Source organism: Apteryx mantelli, chromosome 1, assembly GCF_036417845.1.
Source record: "Apteryx mantelli isolate bAptMan1 chromosome 1, bAptMan1.hap1, whole genome shotgun sequence".
Classification (NCBI taxonomy): domain Eukaryota; kingdom Metazoa; phylum Chordata; class Aves; order Apterygiformes; family Apterygidae; genus Apteryx; species Apteryx mantelli.
The window spans coordinates 119,149,535-119,161,247 of NC_089978.1; the positions used below are offsets into that span (position 1 = coordinate 119,149,535).

An 11,713-nucleotide genomic window follows, 5' to 3' on the forward strand; every position below is an offset into this window, starting at 1 on the left:
AAAATCACACACCCAAGCCCCCAGGAACTCTTCTGCTGAAGGCAAGCAAGCTAGTGATTCAGCTGTTTTAACTCACTCATCCAAGCAGTTAACCTGTGGTGAAGGGTAACCAGCAGCCCCCCACCATCACTGCACAGCAAAACATAAACAAGATGACATTATCTTTTGTGATATGTATGCAAACAGTCAGTCTGTATCATGTTTCCTGCCCTCACAGTAAGTAACAAAGGCCCAAGCACAAAGGAGTTTGGAGCTCAGAGGAGGGATTCAGAGAAGCATAAGATACTTAGTTGAAACCTCTGCCAAGCTCTTTGCAGAGCCCGTGAAATATGTCTAGAAATCTCCTAAGAACAGGATTTCTCAGGAAATTACTGGCAGACCCTTTTTTTGGTCTGGGACTGGCATGCTGCTTCAATCTGCCCGTCATGCCTGTCCCTTTCAGGAACTGCAGGCTGGCAAAGACATAGAAGGGCATGAGGTGGGCAGGGAGCAGGAGGAATCACCCATCTTATTTCAGGCTGTCCTCTAGGGCTCCACTGTTCAAGTGCAGATCTATTAGCAGACAAAGCATAAGAGACCTGCCATTTTTATTTGTTGGTGAACCTGTCAGCCCACAGCTGCACAGCCTTGAAACCACACACATACTATTTTTTTTTTAATGCAGTTAGCAGGCCTGATGCCTCAGGGCTTTCCCACAGTGTAGTTTTCCAGATCAATTCTTACACACAATGAGACTATGGGATGCAAAGGACATGTGCCATAGGCTTCAGGACACGATGGGACAGCAAGCGTGTCAGATCAGGCATCAGTTGGATCTGGGAAACAGTCTGATGCATTTCCCTGGCTTTCAACATCAACTATGACCTCTGGGTCTGGCATTTCCTCAGGCTCAGCCTCCACTAGGAAGTTTTCTTCCACCAAGGGTTGGGGCTCAAGACCTTGACCAGTCTGGGCAGCATCTGGAAAAGAAGTGAGAAATGGTTTATAAAGGCATGCACCCATGCCCATCTCCATGGAAATCCTCCCACCCTCGCTTTGCCTAAAGCTACAGGCTGCCTAACCAGTCCAGTCCCAGCTCCCCAGGCTCCTCCAGCATGTGCCCGCACTCCTGCTCGATCTCTTGCCAGAAATTTGTGTGTGCTGCCTGACCCCCCATGCCAGAAATTTGTGTGTGCTGCCTGACCCCCCATGCCAACTGCCCATCCTGCTCAGGAGCCTCATCAAAATCACCAAAACATTGTCGACTTATTTACTCCCACATTCCTCTGATCTACTCCTTTTTGCATAAAACAAGCTTCTCTGTCCCTCCTCCATGTCCTCCTGATCACTGCTGGAATGACAAAACCTTTGTGGGACAGCGTCCCTTGGTATCCCTCTCTGCCATGTCACCTTTGCATGTATTTTCAAACCTCTGGACCAAACGTATCCCTTTTTCCTTTCCAGATCTCTCCATCTGTTGCTCTCTCTCCTGACATCATTCTCTTTTGCTTTTTGATTGCCATTCAGCCCTGCCAAGCATTTTGACAGCAGAAATGTAAGGTGATGTGCATTGGAAGGAATCTTTCAGGACAGTTTCTACAAGCAGCAACAGAACCAAATTTCACTTTTCTTTGTTAAGTGCTCATTTCTTGACTGGTTCATCATGGCTTTCTCCATCTCTTTATCATGGTGCTGAAACCTTCTGGGCCCAACAGGCCAGAATGCCATTTAAAAGAAATCCTTAAGCCAAATCAGTTCAGTTACATCTGACTAATAAAAGTCAGCTGAAGTACAAATATTTAATATGTTCTCACCTAAACATTCTGCACATGCATCTCTGCTTCTGCTAGCTCGTTCGCAGAAAATCTAACTATAGAATGCTTTTAGTCAAACTGACCATGTGTTTGTTTGTTTTAATAAAAAATTAGTTCTACATTTTTAATATGCTAATAAAAATTAAACAATGACCTGGACGACTTGCCACATTTTAGTTTTCTTTGTTGTGCCATGCTTATTAGTAGCATTTTACAATATTGAAGGCAGGGCAAGGAAGCATCTAAGGATAGCTTGTGTAAAGGGACAGCTGAGCTGGTGAGAGGCTGTGCATAGTACAGTGAAGGACATCAGAGGTGGAGGCAGCAGAGCTGAGACCACACTTGTGACCTACGTAACATTGCTTGAATTAATGTCTCTGCTAGATCTACTTCAGCTGATGATGCATTACTGGGGAAGGTGCTGCCAGCCTTCATGTTTATGAAATAAAACTGAGGAAATGTAAAGTAAAAGTGGAGCATTAATATCAAGCATTCAGAGCAGATTTCTGAAAGGCTTTTACCACTGCATTCGCTTGACCATACCATATTAAAGCTGTATTTTTAACTCCTGATTTCTCTGAAGGATTTAAAATGTGACTGTATTCCTACTTTAGTGCCAATTTAAGGAACCACATAAGAGTCTGACATTGATGGGATTTAGCCGTTTACAGCTCAGCATAGTGGTAGATGTTGTCCTGAAGACAACTGCTAACTAAAGCAATGCTGATTCTTATAAAGTGTAACTGATGAGTAGAGAGGGGGTGATTAAAAATTGCAGAAAAACTGCTAAAATTCAGGGGGGTTGCTTTTCTTTTTTAATTAAAGACATGCATATTTTAGCACAGGGGATACCGGAACAGATGTGCTGTAATCTGCTGGCAGCACCCTCTGCTGCCACTACATCTCATGGCTGGGTGAAGGCAAGAGCTACTCATTTGCAGAAACAGAGCACAAGTAATATACAGACATATGACCTGCTGAAACCTCTGTTGTCTTGAGAGGACAGAGTATCTTCCCTACACTAGTCACACTTTTCCAATCAGCTCCTCCCCCATCAGTCACACATGTCCATTTTGTCCTTCATTTTCCTAAACAGGTTATTTATCTCACTTGAAACAAGTCACTGAACCCACCAGGCTTTAGCGGGCAGTCAGTTTGGACAGCTTGAGCATCAACATGATCTCCACTGGGGGGACTCTTTACACCTTCACTGGAGACCACTGACATTGTTACTCCATCATCCTTTTCCTCCTCTGTAAAAGGAAAATCAGAGATCTGAAGGAAAGAGGTTCCCCCCACATTCCACTGGCCCAGGCATAGCAGTGCAGCTCTGCGGTGAGTAACAAACACTTGTGTCTCCTCCTAACATGGCGCTGGCTCCATTCCCAGAGCAGACAGATGTCAAGTTCAGAGGGCCACTACCAACCTGCCAGAGACAGGCTTAGCTGTGCTAGCAGGATTGCAGCTTGAGGTGGCCCAGGTGGGCCTGAGCAAAGAGCACACAGGGACTGGTACTGACAAACAGCTGTCATCAGAAGCATTCAGGTCCTCTCAGGACAAGACCTGAGCTGAAGAATGAGGCTGACTTTTTTTGCCCATAGAAAAGGTTTTGCTGTTTCTTTCTGGCCAGAAGCACACAGTAGCAAGTTTGAGGTGAAAAAAGGACAAGTAAGGTTTTCTTCAAGACCATGCTGGATGTAACACTTGCCTATCAGTGAGCAGGCTTCTGCTCTGCTAGGCCCAGCCAGAGAGTGCTAAATGGAAGACAAGAGCAGCTACAGAGTTGAGGCCAGTTTTATGCTGACACTATTTCAGACCCAGCCTGCACAGACTTCATGAAACTCATCCCAAGAGACAGTGTTCTCCACTCACCTGAAGGCACTGGGATGAACCTGTGTTTCCTCTTCATGCAGCAACATATAACTGAAGACACAATAATGACCAGAACGACTGCACCTCCTGCACATCCTGACAGGATGTAAAAGAACCACGGATTCTGTAGCAGGTCTCCTGCAGGAAGGATGCAGCATTTTTAGTCACCAGGGCAGACAGGCTTCTTTCTCAGAACCAGAGAAACCCTGCAGTCAGATTAGAACCTGCGGGCATTACTATAAGTTTGGTCTGGAACAGAGGAGCTAGACAGAAATCATGAACAGTGGCACATAATTTCTGGCACATCATTTAATTACAGTACAGAACTTTTCATTAAGAGATTTGTGCAATTATGCTATCTGTGCATATTTGTCCATCTCTCCCTACTCAGCCTAATAACATTGAAAACAATTTGCAAGTTTCAATCAAATGTAATAGAGAAGGTGCTCCCTTGAAACATAGTGTATTTGAGGAAATTTTATGAAAATAGGCAGCCCAAAAGAGGAGAGAAACCCAAACTAGTATCTACCGCTGAAAGCTGCAGAGCTCAGCTCATATTAGGCCCCAGAGAAGCCACTTAAAACAGCAGTATTAAGACTGCAACAACCTCAAGGAAAGTCTGATCAAAGGCTGCACTTTATCAAACACCAGAGAATCCAGCCACCACAGTCAGAGCCATAGGAAACCAACTTAATTGCTGCTCATGAAAGGACTTCTCTCTATTCCCCTTTCCCACCTGAGATCATACCAAATTCCTAGCAGGAAGCTAAGGCTGCAGATGGCTGAGCAGAAGGCCACACACAGATTGGTGGTAATTATTACACTACTCACAGTCCCTTGCTCAGGGTTGCTCAGATACATGCATTTTGACAGGTCAGACCTGCGCATACATTACAGCTGTAGAAAGAATGAGTAGGGAGGCAGGTAGAGGGCATCACAGACTTAAAGAGATCCATACAGAACCCTTTTATTAGATGATTTGTTCCAACCTGGGCCAGTCAGTAGGAAAATTCTTCTTTCCAATTAAAACAAAGAAAAGAAAAAAAAACAGATACACACCACACAGCTCAAATATCACTATACTACAAATTGCTTAAAAGTACTGTAAACCTAAGCCATCACTTTTATAATCATTTGGCCTGTTTTCACCTGCTATTCTCTCCCTTCAAACAAGACTTATCCTTCTGTCTGAGTAACTACATAGACTAACTACAGTAGCTTGCTTAGCTAGGCTGAACAGTTAGTAACTAGACTGCCTATCTACACGGAGTATTTCTTCACTTACCTCGTATCTCTCTTAATAACATTGGGTAAATTCAGAGCAAGGCCATTCAGATCTCTCTAGGACAGCTCAAGACGACCTAGTTCCTGAACTGGATGTAACACAGTTGCATGAGCACAATTCACCTGTTCTACAAAGCTGAACATGTCTGCATAGCATGGTAAAAACACATCAGCTAATTTGGAGCTCGAACGCAGCACGAATTGCTATGTACAAATAGCTGTGTATCCCAAAAGAATGGGAAACATTTCAGATTGTTCCAAGACATACCACACAATGTAATATTCCACACACTTGGAAGAACAGTAAGAACAATTGCAGACAGCCACTTCTACGTGCAAAAAGATACACTTTCAAAGTACTCATTCCAGTCTCTTTAGAAACAGTTATTACATTTAAAAAAATCTATACTCAAAATTAAACTTTTAACAAATGAGAAAATATTTTGCTAATCATTGTTTCATTTTTGATAAAAGCCTAGAATACTGTCAAAAGTGTAAGTACAAGCTGCTAATATTTTCCTGAATATTTCTTACTCAAACATTGCCATTTGTTAAAAGGGCCATTGTGAGATAAAATATATTAAAAACTGGAAATGCAACAAGCAATAATAAAACACATTAAAGGATTTTATTGATGCATATGTTGACTTGTTAACTTCTGAGGCACTGGTTTTAGATCCTGCATGATCAGAGCCCTTTGGTGCCTATGTGTAGAACATTTCTGCTGAAGTGTTTTATGTTAACTATTATTCAGAATGAATTTCATCAGCCAGCAGGTTGCCCAAATAGGTGCTTTTACATATACCTTACACCTACAGCAGAACAACTGTGAGAAAATCATATTTAGCCATTTGCCTGGAGCAAGTAATAACCCACAAAAATAATGAATTTGTCTTTAATTAATTTAATTGAACTCACTTATCTCTTTAATTCATTTCACTGGTATCCATAACTGCTTTAGTTCACTTTAAGAACATGGTTGCATTTGGTCACAAAAAAGAGAACTGCTGCTAGTTTATTGCTTCCATATCCTTCCAAAAACATGTTCATGCATGTGTTCATCCCAGCAGAGCTATCACTAAATTCCCTTGTGGGCTTTTGAGGGGGAAACAGGGAAGTGATCTTATACTCAGGACACGGGCAGCCACCCAGAGTAAACAGGTTAACTGTCAGCACTCACATGATTTATCACTGGGCTTGATTCAGAGCTCACGATCATTTGCATCCTTGCTCCCCAGTGCCTCAGCTGACTTTTGGACCTGAGTATGCTGAACAGCCATTGACCAATTTAACTGGACAAAATTAAGATCACTATTCCACAATCCCAAATGCCAAACCTGTATAGATCAGCCAGGAGCACTGATGTGATCAGGTGTGAACAGCTCACAGCATTTCTACTGAATGCCAGAACACATGACATAGGGTGTATGTCAGCATTTTTCCTTCCTAGTAACTATATGCAGACTACAGAAGAACAGACAATATTGGATCTGCTATATAGTGACTCAGACAATTTCTGAAATGACAGTGTCTTGTGGGACACTGAGGGCTATTCCACAGCACAATTTCTTTAACAGCAAAGCTGGATTAAGTTATACTGATTACAATTAAATTAGTCAAAACCATTATGGTTAAATAATGTCACCTGACATAGTATCGATGGTCATCTTTGCTCACAGGACAAAAATCTTCACTGCTGGAGGTACAAGTGAAATCACACCCAAAGTTACCTAATCAATAATTTTTAATATATGTGAACTGACAATACAGACCCCACTGCTTTGCATCATGAGGTTCTAATGGTTTTGATCAGTTTTAGGATCCAGATTAACGTTCTCAAACTATGATCTCATTCAAGCAGAACAGTCAGCACTTATGCATAACTTGCAAATGAACAAAATAAAATCATAGCCTTTTCGTATGTCCCTATGTAGGGAAACACCCTACATTTTCTAAACAAAGGACCTCTGATGATGTGGTTTGATAAGGAGACACTTGTATAATCTGGTATATCTTTGTGCAGTTTGTCTAGAAAAGCAGAAAAGAGACACTACAAATTATCTCAGCTGAATCCAGCAGCAAAAGGCTGAATTAGTGGATGTTGCAGAAACTGGAAGGCTGACTGGGTAATGGATGAATGTCAGAGTAGGAAGCAACCTGTGTTTCTAAACTGACATAGAGGATCAGCATGTAGGAAGATGATATCTCCATCACTGGAAAGTAGAAAAACACAGATATAGACATCCTTCCTTGGAGCAGGATTGGGTAAAAGGACCTCTTGAACACACTTTCACCCTTTGTGTGATTGTAGGTTGTGTCAGTGTGAGATACAGCAGGAAGAAAGAGAGGGAAGTCGAAGGGACACTTTCTAAAGGGAGAATGTGGCAATTCTAGAAGGCTGCTGTCAGAGGACAGGAGAGTTTTCTCACACAGACAGCAACAACTCCTTTGATTTCCTTTACAAGAGACTGAAAGGAGATATTCTGTGGCTGCTGTTACTCACCATAGTAGTCACAAGACAGTGCAATGGGTCTGCTCCTAGTGATGCCATTTCCATGGTGAATCTCACAGACAAAGTCTCCAGGCACAGTTTTGTCCAGGCGAACCTTCTTCCCACCATCCTTAACGCAAGCCTCAGGGGCATCCAACGCAGCACCATTCAGCAGCCACTTAAACCCGGTGCTCTCATTGCCAATCACATCACAGGACAACTCTCCAGTCCCATTAGGGAAGCACCGGATACTAACAGCTGGCTCTGGTCACACGACACAGGGGTAATGGGATGGGGAGGGAAGAGAGATACATTGAGTTGACTCAGCAGCAAATGTGAGCTAGACAGGAGTGTCCCTTACCAGGAGTCCTACTACCACCACATTTGTTATTAGCCAGGAAGCACAGAAGTAAGTTACCAGACTGAATAAAACTCTTCAGTGCCTGCCCTTGGCCCTATAATAAATAGCAGTGCTCACCCAACCCTGTCAGCGACTTTTGGTTCCTGTTTTCTTAAAGTAACCTGACACAAGTTATATCAGATTAATTAGAACAGACTTCGATATCCCCTGTTCTGAGAGATATCATCTACTTCAATGTTAAATGTATTTGCATTCCACAAAAATGTGGTGTCTCTTCTTTTTCCTTGTGGTAAATGAAGAGTTCAAAGTATCAGCCCATGAACTGAGGACTGTGGATGCTCTTCGAGCATCTGGTAGTCACAGGCTTTCTCTGTAATTAGTAGAGAAATGTAGCTTCAGGGATGATTCAACCCTCCCCTTGCCGAGAGGTATGCATTTTTGCTGTCACTGTCTCTTCTTCCCTTTTAGATGGAAATTAGTGCAATCTATGTCCAACATAGGTACCAACACAAGACACCTGTAGATAGATAGGATGACCCACACTGGGACAATTTAAACTGAAGGAATGAATCACTGATCATCTTACATTTTCCTGAATCTCTCTCCTTTAGTGTACTACAAGGAGCCAAACTATTTCCCCACATTTGCCACTTTGCAAATATAGACTAGGCAGCAAAGTCATATGGTTTTTTTGACAGTAAGAACCACACTGAAGACACTGATGCAAACAAACATTTATGCAAATTAAGAAATCACTTTCCTCAACTATGACATCATCCGCAACTAAAATTCACTATTTCTAGAAATACCTTTGCTGGGAAACTGTTTCACTAACTTATGCACGACAACAGGACAGAAGGAGATAAAAGCTAACAAACAAGGCAGATTCACTGAAATAGAGGTTAAAACCAGGCTATTTCTGCAGTTTTTGCCCAGTTCCCATCTAAACCCCTGATCTTTGTGCCAAGGAGCCACATCCTTGACCTACTCTGTGGCAGCTCCACTTGTTTGCACTTGAATGGCATAAGGATTCATTTGTCTTCACGGAGCTCAGTTTGCTCTAACATTTTCATTAAACTCATACGCTTCAATTTCTCTTAGAAACCTGTGTAAATGAAAGCTCTGTAAAAGAAAAGGCAGAGAAAAGCACCAGAACAATGGTCACTTGTTATCTAGAGTACTATCCAGAAGTGGGCAAAACCTGCTTAAGTCTTCTCTGCATTACTCCAGGCAATGAGCTGGATTCTGCACCACAGTGACTCTGCTTCTTTCCCTTACTGATTCTGTGGTCTTTTTTTTCCACAGACCAATGACTGCGACGCAGTAATCCTGAGGCCACAGAAAGGACGAAAGGGAAACTGGCAAGATAAAATACCTATTGTTAATCTCTAAATAACCCAGAAGATGCTGACATTTAAGCTGCAAGTGGGCAGCTGAGAATCAGAAAGTCACACTTGGATTCCTTTAATACCTTTTCTTAACTGCATGAAGCAGTGGGAAAGTGCACCTAGCATACCTCAAACCAGACATGCACAGAACTCCAGTTTACAGAGCCAAGTCAGGTAGGGTTAATTTCTTCGCAAAGCTTGTCTACAGGCAGCAAAATGGTGCCAGGCACAATGAGAGCTTTTGGGAGCCATCAGGAGGAGTACTCCGGAAATGGACTGAAATCTCCAGCTACATGAATACATAGTGAAGACTCAATTTTACAAACGCTTCATGCTGATGTCTTTTAAGTCAGATAAAAATAGCACATACCTGAAGTGACTAACTACTTTAAATAAGGCTCAACAGAGAGGCGAGACTAATAACATGAATGCAAAATGCATCCTTTGATTTACACAATTACTGTTCCCTGCAGTGCCAGGGGCTTACAAAGTTATGCCTGCTGCTCCAGAGGCACCTATCACTCCCTGCAAGCTCAAGAGGTCTCTTAAGAAGAACTGCAAGGCAGCAGCTTCCAGCCAAACTCACAGGTTCAAGAGCTATTTGTTTCCAACAAGGCCACTTACCAGACACTTCCAGCATAAAAGATCTGCTGGTGTTGTGAAAAACAAACTCGTATTCTCCTTCGTCCCCTTTCTCCACATTCCTCAGCACCAGAGAACCATTCTGCAAGTTCAGACATCTAGCAGAAGTGCTGCACCTGGCCAACAAAGCATCATTCAGCACAGCCGTCAAGCATTTTGCATTGTCTCTGCTCATTTCAGAGATGCTCTGCAGACTTTGAATTCCCAGAGAGAAGACTGCTGAGCTCCCGCTGAGTGCAACAATCCTGGAAGCAGAGGCTGAAAGGAGAAGCACAGAGCATTGGCAGTGAGCTTGCCATGTCCATCCACCCTCTCCCCGTCTGTCTCCCAAAAAGGCCGCTCCACCCCAATGACAGGCTGAGGACACCAATAATTGAAAAATCAGAAGAATAGGAAGGACGATAGTACACCTTCTATAAAGGCCAACTTTCTCCCTTGCTACCACAAGTGACATGCACACCATGCACACAGGGAAACAAGAAGTCCGAACAGTGATTTTCTCCCCTCAAGGTTCACATGAGGAACTGAGGAGAAAGAGATCCTCAGAGCATTAGTGCCCTGTACCTTGTACAGATGGTAGCAAAAACAAATACTGCTTGCACAGCTCTTCTTACTCACAGACGTGAAGTACTGTTGCAGTTTTAATGTGGACAAGTCTCACAGTATCCCTGTATACTAACATTCCCTGCACTCAAATCCCAGACAGGAAAATGGCAGGGCAACAGCAGCTCAGGGACTGACCCAAGGTCACACTGAGTGTTAAGAACTCAAACCAGCATTCTGCATACAAGGCTCTTAAGTTCTCTACCGAAACACTATTACAGATGCAGTACGCTGAAGAAGTACCATATTGATAGTTATTACTGAAAAAAGCTGTCTTTTTTTGGTCTGACTGCCCTCTTTCATGCATTAACAGTTATACTACTCGATGTCTCCCAAAACCTGGTAGAGCTCTTTAAAGATCTCAGAGAAAAATTAAGATGACTGCTCATCTACAGAAATCTGTGCCAGTTTCATAAAGAAAAAACCCACTTACCATCAGTAACTGTTACTATCACGAGCAAGCACTGCAAGATAAAAGGAGAGCTGAAATCCATTTTAAAGAGCTCCTTGCATCATATGCTGAGAAGAGGATCTGGCTACAGAACTCAGTGAATATAGTGTTCAGGAAGTGATGTCAGAAGCAAGAATAAAAAAAAGAAACCCATACTGGACAGATTGAATAATGTTTCAAAATAGACCTGCAAAGTTTTGGGTGACTGAACACAGACTCAAGCAACATGAGCCACGATGTGCTTTGCAAAGCCTTGTACCTTGGAGCTAGCTGCAAGTGCGGGAACGGGACTGAAAGATGAGGAAGGGAAAAAGCTCTCCTGGTCAACTTACCCATTCAGATATATGCTAATGCAGGGAACAGGCAAAAGGGAAACACCTATTTCTTCCATCTTCTTCCAGTTTAAAGTACAGCATCCCCACACAGGGGAGAAAAATCAGTCAGACAAAACGCCACATACACAAACAAGCTCATTTTCTGAAGCACCAAGAATCAACCACAGATAATCTGACCAGCAGGAGACAAGGGAGAACACTTTGTAGATGAAGGCTGTGTTGTACACCTAAACTTCCCTGGGCTCTCCAAGGGAGCAGGTGGTACTCGCCATGCAGGAAATGGCTCCAGGAAACCCAAGCAGAGAATAAAGGTTACACAATGTTGACTGAGATTGCTGAGCTGGACCCAAAAAGAACTGAAGGGCATGTCGGTACTATTCAGAGTGTAGCTTGCAGAGAGGAGGCTGAAGAGACAATCTGAAGAATCATTGTGAAACAGCTATCTAAAGGGCCGTACCAGTGTAACTGGACCAAATACTTTGTTCGCGCTCAT

General features: G+C 42.9%; 1 protein-coding gene across 1 annotated transcript; it reads right to left on the minus strand.

The window, feature by feature from the left end:
* Positions 1-539: 539 nt before the first annotated feature.
* Positions 540-10,928, minus strand: LOC106490578 (uncharacterized). Its single transcript, XM_013950015.2, has 6 exons — positions 10,868-10,928; positions 9,814-10,089; positions 7,453-7,704; positions 3,666-3,800; positions 2,927-3,046; positions 540-959 (listed from the first exon to the last, which is right to left on the minus strand). Exons 1-6 carry the CDS (start codon positions 10,926-10,928, stop codon positions 799-801), a joined length of 1,005 nt encoding a protein of 334 aa, XP_013805469.2. The 3' UTR covers positions 540-798.
* Between the last annotated feature and the right edge of the window lie 785 nt (positions 10,929-11,713).